The 23,333-nt window shown below is 35.2% G+C and overlaps 2 protein-coding genes and 1 pseudogene across 2 annotated transcripts; 2 read left to right on the forward strand and 1 right to left on the reverse strand.

Moving 5' to 3' along the window:
• The first annotated feature begins 9,966 nt into the window (after window positions 1-9,966).
• LOC142532364 (uncharacterized) lies at window positions 9,967-12,326 on the forward strand. Its single transcript, XM_075638680.1, has 4 exons — window positions 9,967-10,175; window positions 10,589-10,694; window positions 11,668-11,721; window positions 12,072-12,326. The coding sequence occupies exons 1-4, from the start codon at window positions 9,967-9,969 to the stop codon at window positions 12,324-12,326; spliced, it is 624 nt and encodes a 207-aa protein (XP_075494795.1).
• Window positions 12,072-16,129, reverse strand: LOC142532365 (putative protein phosphatase 2C 72; annotated as a pseudogene).
• Window positions 16,130-16,900: 771 nt separating this feature from the next.
• LOC142533909 (26S proteasome regulatory subunit 8 homolog B-like) lies at window positions 16,901-18,233 on the forward strand. Its single transcript, XM_075640844.1, has 3 exons — window positions 16,901-17,000; window positions 17,353-17,463; window positions 18,059-18,233. The coding sequence occupies exons 1-3, from the start codon at window positions 16,908-16,910 to the stop codon at window positions 18,197-18,199; spliced, it is 345 nt and encodes a 114-aa protein (XP_075496959.1). The 5' UTR covers window positions 16,901-16,907; the 3' UTR covers window positions 18,200-18,233.
• The last annotated feature ends 5,100 nt before the right edge of the window (window positions 18,234-23,333 follow it).

The raw sequence follows: 23,333 nt of genomic DNA on the forward strand, positions 1-23,333 counted from the left end.
ATTGAGATTGTATCGTTATATAGTTGACATTGATCAGATTATGTCTAGATTTGAGTATTGATCAGAACATGTCTTGAATTGAGTTGTACATTGACACAGTATATTCGATATTATCATTACCAGATTGAATATGGACAAAGCTGAATTTGAGACTTCGACTTCGCCAGAACGAGAAGAGAAATGTATAAATTAATGTTGATTCGGGATTGCACAACTTGAGTTTCTCTGATTGAGGGAGGGAAGAATCTCGGGCTTTGCCCTTACCCTTGATCTTTTTTAGAGTTCGGGAAGGACCTGAAGACGAGGGTTTGATTTGTTTAGCTTTGGGTTTTTTTAGAAGAATGGATAACAAAACATTGCGCATGAGGATAATGGGTTGAGTCGGAGCGCATCGCGGTGGACTCATCACTAGGCGAGCCTCGCGCATTCGCTCCAGAAGTGGAAGAGGTGGAATTTGACATATTGGGAATGAAATAGGAAAGAAAACTTACAAAGAAATTGGTGGTTGATCGAACGGAGAAGTTGTTGTGGACGGAAGTTCTCTTGAATAGAGATAGCGCCGTGCGTCGAAGAGTTCTTAAGAGAATTTCAAAAATCAGAAAGTGACAAATGAAGGGGGGTGTGTTGTTATATATAAATGGAGTGAAATGATCTTAACCATTGATCTAAAGTTGAATCGGACGGCTAGGAGGAACGTTGGAAATTGTGCGGGTATATGAAAGGACGTGCATGGATATCGAGGTGTCAGGCTCATTATTACCTCGGAATATGAAGTGATTTGGATGGATAGAATTCTAGGGCATGCGTCATCATGACATCATCATGATTTCCCAAGAATGCTAAACGAAAAATATTTGGAATCCGGGAGGCATGAGGCCCCGACATCTTATTTGAAGTCTGGGAGACATGAGGCCCTGACATCTTATCTACAACCCGGGATACTGAAGCTCCCGATATCTCATCCCATCTCTGGGATATTTAAAGCCCCCGATGCCTTTATAATCTGGAATGAATAATCTTTCTGTGGAAGCCCAGGCGTGACTGATCGGGACAGCGAGTAAGACTCTAACCAGACTATTTGAGTAGGGATGGCAATTGGTAGGGTATGGGTCGGATTTCATACATCCATCCCCATACCCATTTATTAAATTCATCCCCATACCCATCTCCATACCCATCGGGTATTGAATTTCATCTTCATCCCCATACTCATCGGTTTATCGGATACCCATACCCTACCCAAATACCCTATTATCATATGCAATTGAATTTTTTCAAATTTAAATTGTTTCAATGAAGTTATGAATATTTAAAAAATTATTTAAATGAACAATAAGAAAAATTATTAGTGATAAAAATTTGCAAAATAAACTTTATAGAAAAAATAACAAAATATTAAAAATAATTTATATTAGTTGAACAAAAGTACGCAATTCAACAAAAATATAATAGAATTTACATCATATCCAAAATTCATAATTCAATTGATTAATCATCTATGGGCTACCCCTAGTTTAATCATATGTAAACATTATCAACCCAAAATCAAACTAGATCGGTTTATCTTAGAACTAATCGTACATGTCTTCATCACTTGACATTGTAGTGTCCGGCAAAATGATGAAGAACAATATAAATAATTGACCCAACAGTTTATTTCAATGTCAAATTTAACAAAATTAAATTGTATTAAAAACTTACAACATCAACATCAATAGTGTCCTCATCATATTCAACTGAAGAGTAATATGCTTCCGTTTCTTGTGAACTTGTAGCTACAAAATTCAAAGAAAAAAATCATTACTGTATATTATAAATTAATAATATTTTGTTCAAAAAAAATAAAAACTAAAATGCAATTTATATTACATTGTTTCTCATTCACTAACCAACTTTGAGTGCACATCAACGCTTCTGTGGTTTTTAGATGAAGCCTGCTTTTATGGGAACTCACCAATCTGCCACCAGTACTAAATGTTGATTCTGAATCTGAAGCCACCGTTGATATTGGAATGGCAAGCAGATCTCGTGCCATCCTCATCAAATGGGATATTTGATTCCATTGGTCTTCCACCACTCCAATATGTCAAAATCAACATTTCTAGGCAACACTTTGTCTTCCAAATAATGATCTAGCTCAGTCTTCATATCAGTTTAAACATCACACTCAAGTGCTACTTCTTTATCGAAACTATCCAAAAAATCATCAGTACTTGTATTCAATCTAGTCTCTGTTGATCTTTGTTCAACACTGCCATAACCATTATTATTTGTATAATCGTCAAGCAAATCATAACACATCTTTTTAATCTTTCTAACAGGTTCTTTAAAACCAATCTCTCCATGTGTTCTTTTGAAACAATACTCAACCAACTTTGTCTTATATCTTGGATCTAAAATAGTAGCTATTCCCATAACTCCATGAATATCACACCAATAATTCTCAAATTTGGAAAGCATCCTTTCAGTCATAGAAGAAATTACCTTGTTAGGAGATGTGGTCCACTTGAGCAATGAAGCTTTAATTTCACAAACCTTGGAAAAAAAGATATTAGTTGTGGGATATTTTCTTCCAGAAAATAATTCAGTCACAGAATAAAACACTTGCAACATTTTAGAAACCTCTTCTGCTAACAACCACTCATCATCTATTGGGAAACATTTATATGATGGATCACGAAATCTCAGACGAGCAAACACATCTTTAAAAGATATAGCAATCATGAGCATCACATATGTTGAGTTCCAACGGGTTTTACAATCCAACACCAATTTTTTAGCATTTATATTGCGTACTACAATCCGTGCCACATCATCAAACTTTTGGTCTCTTTTAGGAGATGCTCTCCAATATGTGACACTTTCACGAATTTTCTCAACACTAGGTGCAATGATATCCAAACCATCTTGGACAACTAAATTCAAAATATGAGCAGCACAACGCATATGAAGTAAAGACCCTTGCAGCATAAGTGTAGAATGATCAAGCTTATGCATCACATAGTTCATAAGAGAATCATTAGTGGAACAATTATCAACAGTAATGGTCGATATTTTCCTATCAATATTCCAATCCATCATAGACTTAACTATCACATTAGCAAGGACTTCTGAGGTATGTGGAGAACGAACATAAGCAAACCTACATAATTCAATTAAAATAATGTATATATGTAAGTATCTATTTAACTGAAATCATAAAAAGTGTGAAAAATATTACATATTTGAGTGACAAATAAAATATATACCTCAAAATAAGACCTTGCAAAGTCCAATTATCATCTATGAAATGGGCAGTCAAAGCCAAAAATCCTTTCCTCTGATTAGATGCAGTCCACATGTTGGTGGTTAAAGCAATTATGCCTTTATTAGATTCCAATAAACTCAATACTTTTGTCTTTACATAGTCATACATTTTCAGTATATCACTCTTGATGGTATTGCGACTTGGAACCTTGAACAAATGCTGAAGACTTGCTAAAAGTTTATGAAATCCATGATGCTCCACTATTGTCAATGGATACTCATGTAAAATTATCATTTCATCAAGAATTGACCTTGATGTTTCTTGATGAAATTGAAAGCCTTTAATAGCAAAATCCCCATTTTTTTGCTCTTTAATTAGCAGTTTCTGCCTTATATCACTAACAGTTCTTCATGGACAAACTTTGAAATGTTCAGGTAAATGTGTTGTCCCATGTTTTCTTTGACCAGAAAAATATTTTTTTCAGTAGTTGCAAATTGCCTTATCCATTCCATTAATTTTCTTCCTTTCAAAATGATTCCACACATCAGAAGTAAACTTTCTCTTTCTTGTTACAATAGGAGAGGCACCATCAACAAATGCTGTATTTTGTGGAACATGTGGAACCTCGTGATTTATTTCAGATAGTGGTACTTCATTTTCTGTTATATGATCTGTTGAGTCTATTTAATATATGTATGTTAAAAAAAGACAAAATAAAATAAAATAGAGAAAATAACAATGTCTTTTTAGTTCAAACTTAAGAAGAATGAGAATAAATATTAGAAAAATCTTAGCCCTTTCTCATATTTGGACGCAATTTTTTACTATGATCAAGAAGTCAAAAGTAAACATCATAAAAAAAGTAAATAATGACAAATAACTTGAGGATACACTCCTCTGTCACTTGTTGAAAATTTAGATTCACCTTCTTTTCATCCAAACACAAGACAAGTAAATCAAAAGGACAAAAAAGAGACATAATGAAAATAGCTACAATTAATAATCCACCAAATGAATCAAGGCTTGTAATGCATAAAAAAATTCATGGAAAAATACCAAATACGATTAAATTGATTATTGAAAAATTCCAACATAAATTATCCACAATTATGTTGCAGCAAGGATTAGTAAACCCCTCAATCAAAGCAAATTAGTCAATAAACTTAGTCAATCTACTGTAACTTTTTATGGATTGTTGGATTTCCATCTCTCAATCATATCTAACTTTAACGAGAAAATCTTGAGAAAAATAGCCTAAGTTAAAAAAAAAAAACCAAAAACAAAACCAATAAAAAAACAAAGTCACGTACATTCCAAACTCCCAAAATTAATTGGTTAAAAAAACCCTAAAATGAATTGAAAAATATGCAAACAAAAAAGGAATACAATGAATCATAATCAAGAAATAAAGTATTTTTCAATTTCTGAAGTCAAACATGGAATAAACTTACAAGTGGAGAAGATGAGAAATTGAATGAAAAATAAAAGAGCGGTAAAAACCTTGAAACGTAAAAGTGAAAGTGAAGAGAAAAGAAAAAATACCGATTTACTTGGATTTGAGAAGATGAATCTTTAATATAAATAAATATAATTACTATATATATACATATATATATTTATAAATATTAATTTAAACGGGTATTCGGGTCGGGTGTGGGTTGGATTATATCAAACCCGCCTCCATACCCGAACCCGAAAATCCCCATACTCGATTACCCAATTATTTAATCGGGTCTAAAAATCCCTCCATAACCTCTTCTATTCGGGTCGGGTATCGGATCCTCCACGGGTTCGGAGGAAATTGTCATCCCTATATTTGAGGGATGGATGGTGATACCCCCATAGGATCCCGGGTCATGGATGACCCGGAAAACTAAATGGATAGCCCAAAACAGAATCAAATATGCAGCTCACTTTCTTCATCAGCTGAGCATGGGATCACCCGAGATATTTTCTACCCGGGCAATCAAGAGCCCGGGCTTGCATATAAGTTCCCGAGAACTATCTACCCGGGCTGCATCGAGAAGCGCAGCACGCTCGAGTATATCGGTATGAGCTATCTTATCTGTCAGAACAACATGGGTTTGGCGTGTTAGAGAAGTCATCAGAAGCAGGGTATGGGTAGCCGCTCTACGATACTTAGTAGACAGGCACTAAAAACAAGGTAATGATGAGATATCCTCCAATAAATAACATGTACACTTCTCATTTACAGATTCTGGAATTCTGAATACTTAAGCACTCACGTATATTCACACATATACAAACCATTTCATCTTTCGTCTTCACCTGCTGACTTAACATCAGAGTGGATACGCCAGACACTCTTTCGGCGCCCATTCACGAGTTCATTTCATTGTTTGTAGGTCATGGAAGAAGCCCAAAGTTACAGATATATATTTTTCTCACAAGATATATCCTTTCCTTACTTATTTTCCTTAAATCTTATATCATCATCCGGTGGATCACCCCGACTTTTGCTCACCCGATTTACCCGGATCAAATCACAAGTGAATGTTTGATTTCATTATCAGGAGTTCGATTATTTCTACCAACATCTTATCGGACGAACTTGTCACACAAATAATGTTATTGCATTAGTTGAGGAGTTTACCAAATACACACCGAATGATAGTAGCTGCGGGTTTCCACATCATAAAAAATAAATAAAAAACAATAAACACAATATTTTTGGAGCGGTTTGATTTGACTTATTGAAGAAATTGAGTTGTGATCATCGGAACAAGGTATTTTAATTTGTCCGAACTTTTTGATTGCATCAAAATTGTTCTTAATTTGGTGAAAGCTCAATCCATAAAACAATTCAGTAATAAATTATGAATGCAATGCGAGATTGATAGAGGTTGTTGTGCCAAGTGTCTTGAAAAAATAGATCTAGTTTCATAAATTGCCTTTCCTTCTCAATCTCTTTCTCGTCCTGTTCCGCCATAAGGGCTTTCTCCACGATCTCTTTGTACGTTGTGACCTTAGACATTCTGACATCCCTCCTGATCTCAGCTCTCAAGCCTCTCATGAAGTGTTCCCCTCGATCTTTGTCATTCGAAGCAATAAAATGAACGAACAAACATCCTTCTTCGAACTTCAATATATAATCATTCACATTCAAGTTGCCTTGTTTTAGTTCCAAGAACTCCTTCACTTTCTGTGTCTTGACATTCGTGGAGAAATATTTGTCATAAAATAGCTCCTTGAACTCATTCCATTGGAGAGTTTGAACGTTGACAGTTACCTTCGTGGCCTCCCACCAAATGCGTGCAGTCTTGGTCAGAAGAAACCGTTGTCTTTTTTTTTTAACAACGGTTTTAACAAAAACCGTTGTCGTAGTCTAAAAAACCCCGCTTATAGACAACGGTTTTTAATTTATGTGTCTACGACAACGGTTTTTAAAAACCGTTGTCTTTGATGTGTTAAAACCGTTGTCTATGAGTGTTTTTTTTTTTTTGTTACAACAACAGTTTTTAAAAACTGTTGTCTAAGAGCTTTTTTTGGGCTACAACAATGGTTTTAACAACCGTTGTCTATGAGCGGTTTTTTTTTTAGACTACAACAACGGTTTTTAAGGATGATTTTTTAACTATGACAACGGTTTTTTAAAACGTTGTCATTTCTTAGTGTTTTATTTGGTTAAAGACAACAGTTTTTGAAAAAACGTTGTTGTAGTTTCTAATTTTTTTAAAAATCGGTTAATATTTAGCGACGGTTTTAAAAAATACCGTCGTTAAATTTAAAATTAGCGACGGTTAAAAAACTCCGTCGCTAACTTTAGCGACAAATCCCGTCTATTCGTCGCTAAATTTAGAGACGGTTTTTAGCACACCGTCTCCGATTTTAGCGGCGGTTGAAGCACAAACCGTCGCTACTAGCGACGGTTTGGTCAGATACCGTCGCACAAGTGTATAAATAGTTTCCCTTCTCAAATTTTTTTTTTACGATTTTCCTTAAACTTAAATTTTAAATTAAAGATTATAAATATATTAATTTAGTAAGATTGTTAGTTTATTTTGTTAGGTTTATCAAATTATAACCATAAATTTTTTTTTATTTTACAAAAAACATTAGCGACGGATATCATAGTTAAACCGTCGCTAATGAGCGACAGACAATTAGAACCGTTGCTATGAGCGACGGAATTGTTTAGAAAAACCGTCGTAAAATTCTTGTTTTGCAACGATTTTTCAATGCTACGACAACGGTTTTTCACCGTTGTCTTTGAGCGCACCCTTTTAGCCACAGTGCCTTTAACAACGGTTTTACAAGACCTACGACAACAGTTTTTCACCGTCGTCTTTGATGTCTACGACAACGGTGAAAATCCGTTGTCTTTGAACGCACCATTTAACAACAGTGGCTTTAACAACAGTTTTTTTGACCTACGACAACGGTTAAAAACCATTGTCTTTCGCCTTTTTTCTTGTAGTGTAACTCGATCATTATCCTCAAAGTGCATGTAGTCAAAGATTGCTTCAATAACTTTAACCCATTCCATAGCTATAAGAGGGTCCGCACTTCCCACGAACTCAGGTGGATTCATTCTTTTAAATCTGTCATACGCTCCCTCTGAACTGGGCTCCTGTCTCACAAGACCTCTACCTCTCCCTTGTACTGGGTCCTACAATCTCAATAACTGTTGGATTTGATGTCCATGAAAGTTGGCTTGCTCCTTGAGCAACTTGCTAAACTCATCAACAACTCGTGATGAGAAACTATCTTCTCCCTCTACATCTTTCCTCTTAGGTGACATCTCCTATATTGCATCTCAGTTTAAAATCATTTTAAATCATCTACATACTATTAAAGATACTTATCATCATATCAGTACATCAATGAGATGCAGAAATATACATACCGAAGTATCGTAAACAGAAGGAGTCACGTGCCAAACATTGGTCCGAAAAACGTCTGCTTTGATATCACTAAATGTAACACCCTGACGTTTTAAAATAATAAACTCTATAATGCGGAAGCTTTAAAAAAAATAGACTTGGAGGAAAGTATGTACTTTAAAAAAAATTGACAGAGTTTCCCCGTAAAAAGGAACTCACCACATGTCTCAAGCAATAAAATCAATACATCATAAAAATTCCCACAACTAATACATAAAGATATACAAAATCAAAAGTATTGCATTTGATTACCAAAATAATTTAGTCAAGTTTAAATTCCCAAAATATCAAATGTTTTACAACAAAAGATATTCACCACTTCAACCATTTCAAAACAAAATAAATTCTTAACCATCCATAGACAAAATAATCATTTCATCCTTCCTCCAAGCTTGGCACATTTCTTTCTTCCGTCTCGACACCCCGCCGTATCAATCTCGGTTACCTGCATCTGCATCTCATGAACATAACTGAAATGAGTTATAAAAACTCAGCAAGTAGACCTTTAAATAACAAGTACATATACTATAGTGTAAAGTAGGAATCCATACCATTTCTTAACCGTAATATGCCATCAGTCAATAAAATGCGTATATAACAATTATAAGATGACATCTATAGAACAATTCATTTCTTTTCATTCGTATGGCATTGATAGGTCATCAGTCAATGATACACATGTACGTCTCAGTCGAAATCAGTCACAATACATGTCATTATGTTGATCAACTTCGGTCAAGTGGGTTCAAAATTACCATAGGTAACACAACAATACCATATAACCATCAAGTCATAAAAACATTCATTGAAACATTTTATCAAACACGTGGTGTGCGTGCAAAAGAATTAGCTCCTTTACTTTGCTCTTGTCAACAATTTCATTTCTTTTCAATATATCATTACATATAATATATATAATCAATGATTTAAAGGAGTTAAAATCAATAGAAACTTCATTTATCATATACATAGCTAATGAGATGCATTCAAAGAAAAAGTTTACTTACAACCCAATATACAAGTAGTTGCTTAGCTCTTGAGGGATTCCTACAACACAATGATAATAATAATATCATCAATCATTATATTGACAACCTTACCTCAACATTCAAACCAAACAACCTTATCTTTCCTTCAATCACTAACCCAAAGAAAATAAGCTTTCTTACCTTGATCCTAGATTCTTGTGGAGAAGAACTTCTAATCTCCAAGCAAAGATTAAGGCTTCAATAAAAGATTAATGTCTTGGAAGAAATTAGATTGAAGGAGAAATGAGGAACCCTAGCTTCCAAACCGTGAGAAGAGAAAAGAAGATAAGGGAAATGAGGAAAATGAGAGTCTCATTCGATTTTATGCCTTAAATCACCCAAAACACGATTTTCCACTGTACAGGGCGCTAGGGCGGTCGAGTTTACCGCCCTACCGCAGAACTTACTGTCCAAAACCCAAAAATACAGACCCAGGCGCGCTGGGGCGGTCAAACATTACCGCCCTAGCACGGCACCTTCTGTCCCGGCGCGCGCTCTGTGCACAACTTCTCCAAAGATTGCTTTCGAAACGCCTCTTCCCTTCATAATTAGAAAAATTGGTAAACATGAAAGTTGTAGTCCTATGTCTTGGCTTTCATCTCCAATTGGCCTCATCTCATTTGGATATTTGAGAAAAATGTTATGCTCCATCTCCCAACATGTGTCAGTGCAAGAACGACGATACACACGACACACTTTGGGGCACTATTGACTTATTTTCCATAATGATTTGAACAAAATTCAAAACATGATAGTTATAGTCTTATGTCTTATCTTTCTAAAGAAAATGGCCTCACATCATTTAAATCAAAGTACAAAACATTATGGCCAAGATGTTGAGATGCAAGATGTTGAAGAGGGTGAGTTACTTGAACCTATTTTAAAGGATGAATCAGGAGTAAGCTGTAATGTTGGAGTTAATCAGGTTTCCAACAAGAGGAATTTAAGACGTAAGAAGAAGAAAAATAAAAACAAGCAAAATACAGAAATCGATTGGTCCAAATGTTACTGATATCAACAGGTTTGAAACATTTTGAAGCAAGATTTTGTTCATTTTATAGTATCCCTTTAGCATTATTTCGTCGTCGTATTTTTTGGTTATCTATTGTCATCCATAGCCTTATGTTACACTATTTTTGTATGTCGTGGTGGCCTTAGAAGTTGCTATATCACTTATAGAGAGGAAAATAGAATTCTGTACCTTTTTGTGTAGATAAACGAACACCATCACAGACGCAACCTGCTTCTTTATATTCTTGACATGTACTATATAGTCCGCCTATTGACAAGGATTCATATTTTCTGATGCAGTGTTTTCTAACTTTGCTAGCTTCAAATTCAACATTTCCCTGTTTTTACGATTATTTTCATTTTTTTGGTGACTATTTCCTTTGTATAAATATTTGTAGGTTTGTTTTAAATGTGTGTAAGCGTTTGAGAGAGAGGAAATCTTATCTTATGTGTACTGCTGTTGGTTGTATTGACGTCTCTGCTTTGAGTGATCTCGTCAAAGAGGTAAGACTTTGTTGTGTTGTTCTGTTGTACCACTTCATCTCTGGCCACCTATTGCTGATGATCTTCATTTTAAATTTACAAATTGTACTAAACTTGACTTTGACGGTTTGAACGGTGCTGTAGTTAGAGAATTTTGCTTGAATGATTTGCATGTTTATGATCTCTTAATTGGTTAAGTTACTTGAGGGAGTTATTGTACTTACACTGCAGTGCGATGCAAGATTTACAATCCAAAAATGGGATGAAGTGCGTTTTATAAAAAAACTGACTTAGCCGACATTTGGCTTTCTCATTACAATGCAATGCGTTTTTTTTACATGGTTCCAAAACTTGTTTTGGTGACAAAATGATGCACGTTAATCTTAGAACTTATCCCTATTTGGATGAGCTTTGATATGTGTTTACTTGGTGGGGTAGCGTGCTTTAGGTTTTATGACATCATTATCATAGATTAACCACGCTGCTCTCACCTTTGAACCCTTTCCGACTTATCTCGTACTGCTAACTAATGAAAAGTATTAGAATCTGTCATTAGTACTGTACTGTTTTGGTAAAACCTGGAATTGACCCTTGGTATTGTGATTGGTGAGATATTTGTTAACCATAGTTTTCTACAACTTTTAGGGATATAGTCTACTTCCTTCCCCCTCCTTAGTTCTGATTCTCAGTATTGTTTTCCCTCCATCGCAGATTCTTTTGGCTGAAGATTTTCTTGCTATCGCTATCCTGAAACTTTCATCTGAGAATTGAGATAGCTTCTTGATGAACCACTCATAAATTTTTTAATGAAGGTTGATATTTTTGAACTTATAACCTGTGAATGGCTGAACATCACTATTGACCTTTCGGTCTTTTCAAGATCTTAGTTCTCCATATTGATAGGATTATTATTAGTTTCCTCTTCTCTGACTTTTTTTTTTAATTTCTCACGCATCACTCAAAAAAAAATGTTACATTGAACATGAACGTGCAGGTTGATGCCATTCAGGCCTGTGGAGGTCAGAAGACTGCTGATGGTGGCCATTTCGTAATGGTGGTGGCATATTGTGGACTATCATCAAAGCTTGTGACCAAATGCTTACAAAGAGATCATGAGAAAGGGGAAAAAATTTGAGGTGCACTTTCTACACTAGTATTCTATTTATTTATTTTACCTTTTACATATGCACTCACTTATGTGATTCAAGTACTAAATTTCTTGCTTAAAACCAATTTCTTCATCACTATTCCTACCGGTTGGCCATTGACAATATTTGTATTTTATTACATTCTAATCATGATTTATCTGTTTGTTTTCCCTCGTATATCTGCAACCAATACATGCATCACATAGACTGTAATCGAGTTAGTAACAATTTGGTTTGATACTTGTTGCAGAAGCAATTCAAGCAGCATCATCAAAATAAGCAAGCACATGCACAACAATCAGAATCTTCTTCTGAAAGAAGGGCTCTCAATACAGTTAACCAGATTAAACCCAAGATATCGAATGGTCTGGAGCTTTTGTCACATGATCAGAACCAGCTTGAACAGTCCTCTACCGAAGAGAAACGTACGTCTGTTCATAATCAAATACGAAGGCCAGTTACATACGATGATCTTCTTGAAGGAGAGGATCCCAAAGACGGATAGAACTTGTGATCGAACCATTTTAATTTGAAAGTCCCTGAACTTCATCCAAATCCTCTTTCTACACCTTTTTTGGGAACTAGGTCTATTAGTGTTGATTATTTTCCTTTTCGTGCCTCTTGGATGGAGGAATGATTAGAAACATGAAGGCTGGCTTAATGCTTGTTTCTTCATGTATTTCAATTTTTTGGGGTTATACTATTTTTTGGGGTTATACTATGATGATTCTCGTTACACTTTCTTTTGTTTTAAAAAAAATTCTACTTTATACATGTGTACATGATCCTAAAATAGACGCCAATAAACTATTATGTAATATATAATCGTTTTTCATCTTTCAAAAACAAAGATGCTTTATTCGTCTTGTTGCATCGAAACATTACAAACACCAGCAACGACCAATATTCACTTCCAACTCTATCTTACTGTAATAGAGTACGTTTCAGGTTCTAACGAGCAAGTTTTGTCACACCCAAGTGACCAATGGACGATAATGAACTAGAGAACAAACTATGCATACTCAAGAATATGAACTCTCTCAAATTTTATCTTGCATTCATCTTATACAAGAAGAAGCAAATGACAGTGCAGTCATCTCTCTTTGAGTTCGGAAACCAACGTTTCCATGTAGCAATTGTTGCATCCACCACTGACTTTGCTGCTACCTCTTCGCTATGTGCAGCAGAAACTATTGCAATAATATCGTCATTACTTAATACGTCCCACACCTGAAAAAAAATTCACAAATTTGGTAAATCAGTTCAATTATATTTCGATTTATATCATCGTGACCGTGATAACTTATACATAAGGTTCTATATGATATGTGGTAGAAAGTAAGAACCAGCAACTTTTTGATACATTTTTAATGCAGAAATTCGATTTGTATTTGGGTGGGTTTTTTGTTTTTACCCCATCACTGGCCAGAACAAAAAACTGATCATTTGGAGATAAACCGTTATAAGAGATATCAGGGATTGCAATTATGCCATGGTACTTGAGCACAAAGTCTCCAAAAGCTCGCGACATGGCACGGCCTGGAGAGTCATCATGAGGAAGCCATACTCTCTGAATATGCGGTTCTTCTTTCAGGGCCAGTACTCTGCCATTGCACTTCCTTATTCACTCAGCTTCGGCTGGAAAACAAAATTTTATTTTTGTAAATATTAGCATCGTTGATACACAAGCAGAACCGTGTTGCGTAGATGTTTTCGGGGAAATTCTGTGTTAGACCCGTCTAGCACACATCTTTAGTTCGATTCAAGGGTGTTTACTGGATCGAAACCAAAAAGTCTACATTGGAAAAAGCCTACTTTTTATTGGGTTTCTTGGTTTATATTCATTTATTTATTTTATCATTTCTATCATGGAAAAGAATCTTACAGGGTAGTCCTGGCTTGAAATCAGTAGTTAACTGAATCGCCGCATTCCCTTCCTCGGTTTTTGTTCCTAAAACTGCCCTCGAATCGCCTAGATTCGCAATAATTATATCTACACCCTGTATGGGAAAAAAAGGGAATACCATGTGATTCCTCCAAACATTAATCAAATACCTCTAATTTGTCCTACGCATTCAGATAATATTTGTTTACAATACCTGTTGGACAACAACAACGGCGGTAGTTCCACTGCAAGAACAGTCCAAACCTGTCAAGAATCTTGATTTCCTTATCCATTGCTTTGAATGCACTCAAACATGCCTCTTTCCATTTAAAGAAATTCTTAGTTGGTTCTGATGGGATAATACTCATTTTCGTCCTTATTGTTTATCGATTTTCCTATTTCAGTCCCTCTTCATTTTTGACTGCTTAATTAATCCTTCAAGTTTCCAAAATCATCCCGAATCGGTCCCTGTCGTTATCTTGACGTTAAGATTAACGTTGACCCACATCATGTGCCTCTCACATGATCATTTCTTTGTGAAGGCAGTCGATTATCAAGAATGATAACTGGTATATATACCTCTGCATTGGGATTTGGGAACTCAATGTATACGAAAATGGGTATTTTCCCAACTATGTATGTAATTTCATTGATTTTATCTTATATAATTAATAAATTAAATTATTAATGGACGAAATTGATAGCATAGGGTCTTCACGTATGGAATCTGGAAGTGGCAATGGGGATAGTGAAGTTCAGCAGCCTATGCTGGAGCTTCTCAATCAGCTTGATGGCTTTGAAGCATCTAATAAGATTAAGGTATCTTAAAGTTCTTGTCAACTTTATACCTTGGCTATTGTTTTCTTTTGGTTCTGCTGTGAAAATATCGTGGTTTTATGTATGATATCTATACAGGTATTGATGGCTACCAATAGAATTGACATCCTGGACCATGCTCTACTTAGTCCTGGAAGAATTGATAGGAAAATTGAGTTCCCAAATCCCAATGCTGAGGTATACATACCAGTTATCGTTCTTGATAATTCTTTTTTCTTTTTTGTGTTCTCTCTTGCTTGTATTCCCTTATACTCTTAGCTTTGATGAATTTGATAGCGGGATTGACTTACCAAATATAAATGATGAGGCATTCTACTTTAGTCCAGTGATTTTACATTCAGATATTTTGCTTATATTCCCTATCTTCGTTGCTTTTACATTTTAAACTTCATTTAATTATCACATCAATCACAATTTATTGCCCCTCCTTTTCTCTTTTCTATTTCTATCCAAGATATTTAAACCCACCCTTCGTGACCGCACTACACTTAGTTGTTGGTCTACGCGTCTTGTAAAGTCGTTTCGCACGTAACTTCAATCGATGACGTCTCAAAAGTAACATAATCAAGAAGGATCGACACATGATTTGGTGAAGAATCACAAAAAGTAGAATGTGTCTACGCATAATGGTCATCTATCGAAGATACTTCAAAAAAAAAATATATAATTTAACATGTATTTAAAAATGCATTCACAATTACCCCATACAATTTCATACATTGTCAAAAAACACAGTAGGGTGAACACCAGATTTTCAATTTTCAAGGGCTTATTACAAAACACATCACATTATAAAATGAGTACATATTTGAAGTCCGGAGTAAGCGCAATATTTATTATTACTATTAACCAAACCATGAGTATTTCAAAATTGATTTCTTGAAGCACATCTAGCACAGAGTCTGAAGTAAGAAATGGACAGTTGGTTACTCAGAGTTCGTGTTCGCTTGAAATGAAATGAAATTGATGACATCTAAACAAAAGCTCGGCACAGGAAAAATATCAGAAACGAAAGATTCAATTAAATAGCAGTAAGAAATGGGCATGTACTTTACAAAATTCATTTTTACAAAAGCTTCTGCAAATTCAAGTAAATATCCAAGAATTTAAACACTGTTTACATGATTTAGGAAGATTTGGCCAAAGACAGCGAAGACCTAAGCCACTCCCCTTTCTTCCTTCGTACGCTCTTGTTTTGTTGGAGGAAGAGTCTTTTGTGGGCCTTCTTTTGATAGAAAAGGGTATAATAGGAAAACAGACGTTGGATAGATAGAAGGACTAATAATTCAGGGCCATGCGATGAGTTTAAATTAACCAGCCTAATACAAGATAGTCCACTGGACACTAGATTAGATGGGTTTAATTACAACCGTACCAAACGTCAAATTAGCTAGGAAAAAAAAAACCAAACCTACTTTATCCACCGAACCAAGCAAGGCCTTACAGGGTAGTCCTGGCTTGAAATCAGTAGTTAACTGAATCGTCGCATTCCCTTCCTCGGTTTTTGTTCCTAAAACTGCCCTCGAATCGCCTAGATTCGCAATAATTATATCTTCACCCTGTATGGGAAAAAAAGGGAATACCATGTGATTCCTCCAAACATTAATCAAATACCTCTAATTTGTCCTACGCATTCAGATAATATTTGTTTACAATACCTGTTGGACAACAACAACAGCGGTAGTTCCACTGCAAGAACAGTCCTAACTGTCAAGAATCTTGATTTCCTTATCCATTGCTTTGAATGCACTCAAACATGCCTCTTTCCATTTAAAGAAATTCTTAGTTGGTTCTGATGGGATAATACTCATTTTCGTCCTTATTGTTTACCGATTTTCCTATTTCAGTCCCTTTTCATTTTTGACTGCTTAATTAATCCTTCAAGTTTCCAAAATCATCCCGAATCGGTCCCTGTCGTTATCTTGACGTTAAGATTAACGTTGACCCATATCATGTGCCTCTCACATGATCATTTCTTTGTGAACGCAGTCGATTATCAAGAATGATAACTGGTATATATACCTCTGCATTGGGATTTGGGAACTCAATGTATACGAAAATGGGTATTTTCCCAACTATGTATGTAATTTCATTGATTTTATCTTATATAATTAATAAATTAAATTATTAATGGACGAAATTGATAGCACAGGGTCTTCACGTATGGAATCTGGAAGTGGCAATGGGGATAGTGAAGTTCAGCAGCCTATGCTGGAGCTTCTCAATCAACTTGATGGCTTTGAAGCATCTAATAAGATTAAGGTATCTTAAAGTTCTTGTCAACTTTATACCTTGGCTATTGTTTTCTTTTGGTTCTGCTGTGAAAATATCGTGGTTTTATGTATGATATCTATACATGTATTGATGGCTACCAATAGAATTGACATCCTGGACCATGCTCTACTTAGTCCTGGAAGAATTGATAGGAAAATTGAGTTCCCAAATCCCAATGCAGAGGTATACATACCAGTTATCGTTCTTGATAATTCTTTTTTCTTTTTTGTGTTCTCTCTTGCTTGCATTCCCTTATACTCTTAGCTTTGATGAATTTGATAGCGGGATTGACTTACCAAATATAAATGATGAGGCATTCTACTTTAGTCCAGTGATTTTACTTCAGATATTTTGCTTATATTCCCTATCTTCGTTGCTTTTACATTTTAAACTTCATTTAATTATCACATCAATCACAAGTTATTGCCCTTCCTTTTCTCTTTTCTATTTCTATCCAAGATATTTAAACCCACCCTTCGTGACCGCACTACACTTAGTTGATTTTCACATGGCTAACGTGAAATTTCTTTTTCAGTCTCGATTTGACATTTTGAAGATACACTCGAGGAAAATGAATATGATACGAGGGATCGATCTGAAGAAGATTGCTGAGAAAATGAATGGTGCGTCTGGTGCAGAACTTAAGGTATTTCATGACTTTTTGTGAACTTCAGTTAACAGCCACAATATTATGAAAGGCATGTTTTTATTGGCAATGCATCTGTTCCTGTCCATGGTCATTTTCTCTAATAACAATCAGGTCATCTACCTATATGCTTTATAGCAATGATTGGTCTAAGATTTAGTTCAATATGCATTATTTCTTCGTTGAAGAGAAGCCTGGGATGCGATTCATTTTGGGGAATAAAGTTTCTCAGCACGTAATAATTATACTAAATTTGTGTGGGATGGATAAAGCGAGTAGGTCTATCATTTACTTTTGGCCGAGGCGAAACCGTGTTGAAATTGATAGGTATTTGATGAGTACCTGTCAAGTTGTTGCATATCTAAAAACATAGAATCACGGGTATAGCTTAGCAACAGTTCTTGACATATGCTGATCTATTAAGGGGACCCTTGAACTTGAAATGATGCAACAAAATACGAAGGATGTCAGTAAATTTCTCATAATTGAAATTAGAATTCAAAGCTGCTCTGGGTTTTTACTGCTATCATGTTGCCTAATTGTCGCAACATCAACATATCGTCTCGCTTATGCAAGTAATGGTGTTGTTTTGCAGACTGTTTGCACTGAAGCTAGGATGTTTGCTTTGAGAGAGAGGAGGGTCCATGTAACTCAAGAGGACTTCGAAATGGCTGTTGCCAAGGTCATGAAGCAAGAGACTGACAAAAATATGTCTTTGAGGAAGCTTTGGAAGTAAATTGTGTGTTATATATCACCACTCGAATTGGCAAACTGCTACTTAAACATATATTCTTCTTGTGAGAGGCACATGATGTGGAATTGCTAAATTTTCTTCCAGTTCACCGTGGGTTTCGAATTAGGGTTGTAAAGGTGGGGAGTAAGGGTTGTAGAGGTGGGGAGTAAAATGAAAAAGGGAAATCGACTGCCTTCACAAAGAAATGATCATGTGAGAGACACATGATGTGGGTCAACGTTAATCTTAACGTCAAGATAACGACAGGGACTGATTCGGGATGATTTTGGAAACTTGAAGGATTAATTAAGCAGTCAAAAATGAAGAGGGACTTAAATGAAAAAAGCGGTAAACAATAAGCACGAAAATAAGTATTATCCCGGTTCTGATTTATCATAAGTTTCGGTTTCGGCGATGGTTTGTTTAATCGTCGCCGATCTAGATTGGCGACGGTTTGTCAAAACCGTCGCTATTGGCGACAATTTAACTCAAAATCGTGGTTTGTGCAAAAACCGTCGCTATGATTCTATAAATACCGAGGTTCGCGAACATTTTATTCAGATATACCCAATTCTGTGATAAGAAATGTAGATTATACCTCAGAAATACCTATACCTATATATACCAAAAATAGGATAGGAAGACAATTAAATATTCCAGAACAACAATTTGAATCAGAACAAGATCCAACTAGTCCAATTTTTTCCTCAATAACAGAAAATATAATTAATGAACTAAATGTTATAGAAAAAGAATTCCAAATAGATAAAAACTTTCTACATAAGGATTTTTATGCTATACATAATAAAGAAAAAAGATTATGATTTTTTGAAAAATTTATGAAAACCAGAAAAGATATTCAACAAAAATTTTATGAATTTATAAATAAAAATAAAATTTACATTTTATTCTTCGATTGGTTTGAATATACTCCTCTCAAAATTCCTTAGAATATCTATTTTGAAACTATGTAAATCCTATTACAATAAGAAATAAATCACCAGAATGGGAAACCATTACTGATTCTAGAAAAATTCAATCTAATTATCATCCTTTACAAGGAATTAAAATAATGGTACAAAATCAACAAATTGAAGCAATTCATATAAAAAATCCAGGAGATAATGATAAAATTAATATAAAAAACATCATAACACAAAATAATTTCACAAATACAAATTTAAATACAATAGAAAAACAATTAGATATGATAGAAATACAAATACAAAAACAACCCAAAAATAAAATAGAAACTTCGAATACAGATAGTAAACTCAAAAACCTAATTTTTAAACCATATTAAATAACTAAAAATAGTGTTAAAAATATTAAAGAAAATAATTCTGAATTTATAAAAATATTAAAGAAAATAATTCTGAATTTATAAAAATAATACAAGATAAATTAAGTAAAATGGTAACAACAGCCAATAGTTCAAATCATGCATGAGTTTTTTTTTACTAGATAATTAAGTTAAAACCGTCGCTTAATATAGCGACGGTTTTGTAAAAAACCATCGCTTTCATTCAGCGACGGTTAACTTAACCGTCGCTTAAATTAGCGACGGTTTGTATATAAAATTTTAAATGTTAATTATGAATTTTGTTTACACGTCGAATTTTAGAAGTAAATGATCTATTTTAAGAATGAATTCAAATAAAACGTATAAAAATATTTTTTTTTGAGAGAATATATGTCACACCCTTACACTATACTTAGCATAATTACCATAATCAAAATAGGGTTTGAATGATATACCTATAGTATGAAGCAGATCAAACAAGGGCATCAAATTGACGGTTTATAAAAATTTTGGCATGATGTCCCTATATTTTGTATAAGCCCAAACCCAAGCAACAACATTTATATATACATAGAAACATATTTAAATATACAAACATACATTGTATCCTCACACATATCGTGGAACTTGTTTCAAACCCTGACATTCAATTCATTATAATACATATGCGGAAGCTACACAATAAGAAGTCCCGGTTCTTGTCAAGGTGAGGCACGTTACAAGCATCCATTGGCGAACCGGACATCCTATATATCTTCATTACCTGATCCTGTAATACATGAGCTACGTGAGTTTATAAAACTCAATAAGTTGGCACTTATATGTATCAATATGCATCGAAGGAACATACATATCAAGTCGTGATAAATAATGAATCTTAAAAACATGTCATACCGTAGCATATATTCAATGTTCATTTTTGTACTTGAGCCTCATTAGTTGACCTGTACTACCGTGCTTGCTTTATTATATAGCTACTACTGTGTTGGACGTCAGGGAGCAACCTTTGGCATCCCCACGCCCCATGAACATATATTGGCCAATAGCTTTGGTGGACTTAAAACCACCCATGATGTCAACAAGCTCTATATCATGTAAAATCAGTCATTTTCTTTTCATGTTCATGTTCGTGTTCATGACATAGCACCCCTCTTCAATATTCATGAGTTCCTTACGTATTTAATACATAACAATGGAATATGATGCTATGTTTTCATCAATAAACATACTAACAATGTACATATAGCAATAATCAATGGGAAGTATTTGAAAACATAATACTACTCATGTATTACTTCAAGAACATGCCAACTTACTGTCCAAGCTTAAGAACACTGGTTTGAGACGGTGTTTCTCGCTCCTATACTGTCAAATACATCAATAAACCCATCACTATGTATATACTAGGTGAAAATCACTCCTCTACATGTGGAACAACTAAAAGAGAAGAAAACTTACACCTATATGATGTTCTTGTGATGGAGAATAAACTTCTAACCTCAAAATGATGAAGAAGAAGAAGAGATGAGCTTTTGGAGGAAGATTTATTGGTGTCTTTCGAGTTTTGCTGTGGAAAAGGGGTTGTGGAATGGTAAATAAGGTCAAGGAAGTCGAAACTTATCTTCTTATATGCAAGGCGGCGCTCGGGCGGTCATAAATTACCGCTCGAGCGCGGCACTTTCTGTCCGAAACCAAAAATCCAGAACCATTGGCGCTCGGGCGGTAATTTCTTACCGTTCGGGCGCCACTCTGCGCACAGCCACCTCAAAGATCGCTTCAGAAACGGCTCTTCCGTTCATAATCTGAAAAATGGTAAACAGGAAAGTTGTAGCTCTATGTCTTGGCTTGAATCTCCCACTAATTTCATGTCATTTGTAGTTCTGAGTAAAAAGTTATGCCCATTCTTCCAACATGTGTCATTGTAGGAGTGACGATACACACGACCCACTTCGGGGCGCTTTTGGCTTGTCTTCCACAATGATTTGGACAAAACTCAAAACATGAAAGTTGTAACCTTATATATTAGCTTTCTAATGGTTATGACCTGACACCATTTGGATCAATATTTCAATGATTATGCTAAAACACGTACGAACTACCATATTTTCATCTCATTTCCCACCACTTCTGATACACTATTTCTACGTACACATCTTACTATCACTATTTAGACACATATTCATTCTCAATACACCATGGACAATATAAATATCATGTTCAATCTCAATATTGATACCTCACTCATCACGTGAAATCTAATGAGCTAAATAACTACGTAATAAACGACATAAAAGCATTATTATCATTTGTACGAGTAACCGGGCATTACAATTCTCCCCTCCTTCAAAGAATTTCGTCCTCAAAATTTGACGTACCATATAGTTCAGGATATCTCTGTTGAATCTCGTCCTCTCGCTCCCAAGTTGCCTCATCAATTGCATGATTGCGCCATAACAGTTTAACCAAGGGTATTTCCTTGCCTCGTAACACTTTTGATTTCCTATCGAGGATTTGGATCGGTCGTTCTTCATACGAGAGATTTGATGCAATCTCCAATGGTTCATAATGAAGAACGTGAGAAGGATTGGCCAAATACTTTCGTAGCAAGGAAACATGAAAAACATTATGAACATTTGATAAGTTCGGTGGTAAAGCAACTCGGTAGGCCCTGTCTCCTATTCTTTCCAAGATTTCAAACGGACCGATATATCTTGGACTTAATTTTCCCTTCTTACCAAAACGCAAAATGCCCTTCAATGGTGATATATTTACAAATACATGGTCACCAACCTGAAATTTCAATCGACGACGTCGCACATCAGCATAACTCTTCTGTCGGCTCTGGGTAGTGTGCATTCTTTCTTTGATCTTGGTTACCAATTCGGCTGTCTGTTGTACCAATTCAGGGCCTAATAATTTCCTTTCTCCTATTTCATCCCAATGTACTGGAGATCGACATTTTCTACCATATAAGGCAGTATATGGTGCCATTCCGATACTTGACTGATAGCTATTGTTATATGTGAATTCAGCCAATGGTAGTTTACTGTCCCAAATACCTGGAAAGTCAATAGTACAAGCCCTCAACATATCTTCTAAGATCTGATTCACTCATTCTGATTATCCATCAGTTTGAGGGTAGAATGCTGTACTAAATGCTAATCGAGTTCCCATAGCATGATGTAAAATCTTCCAAAATGCAGACATAAATTTGGGATCTCTATCAGATACAATGGACACTGGGATGCCATGAAGTCTCACTGTCTCTTGGATGTATTCTTCAGCATATTGATTCATCGTGTATGTGGTCTTCACTGGAAGAAAGTGACCTGATTTCGTAAGTCGATCCACAATAACCCATATAGCATTGAACCCTCTTTGTGTTCTTGGCAAACCAAGAATGAAATCCATCGTGATGTGTTCCCATTTCCATTCAGGAATAGGCAATGGTTTCAAGAGTCTGCTGGTCTTTGATTTTCAGTCTTGACCTGTTGACAAGTTAGACATTGTGCAACAAATTGAGCAATGTCCTTTTTCATACCTGGCCACCAAAATAATGGTTTCAAATCTTTGTACATTTTTGTGCCTCCTGGATGGATCGAATAGGGAGTGGCATGAGCATCAATAAGAATGTCATTTCTGATCGTTCCTTGCTTTGGTACACACAACCTCCCTCGATATGTCCATATTCCTTCCCCATTCAATTCCTAGTTCAAATTTCCTTTTTCTTCATCTCGCTGTCTCAATTGTTGTAATTCAGTATCTGTATTTTGTTCGGCCTTGATTCCTGTCTGCAAGCGTTGGTCGAACCATAAGAGATGATAACTGAATTGC

This window comes from Primulina tabacum, chromosome 18 (assembly GCF_025594145.1).
Source record: "Primulina tabacum isolate GXHZ01 chromosome 18, ASM2559414v2, whole genome shotgun sequence".
Lineage (NCBI taxonomy): Eukaryota > Viridiplantae > Streptophyta > Magnoliopsida > Lamiales > Gesneriaceae > Primulina > Primulina tabacum.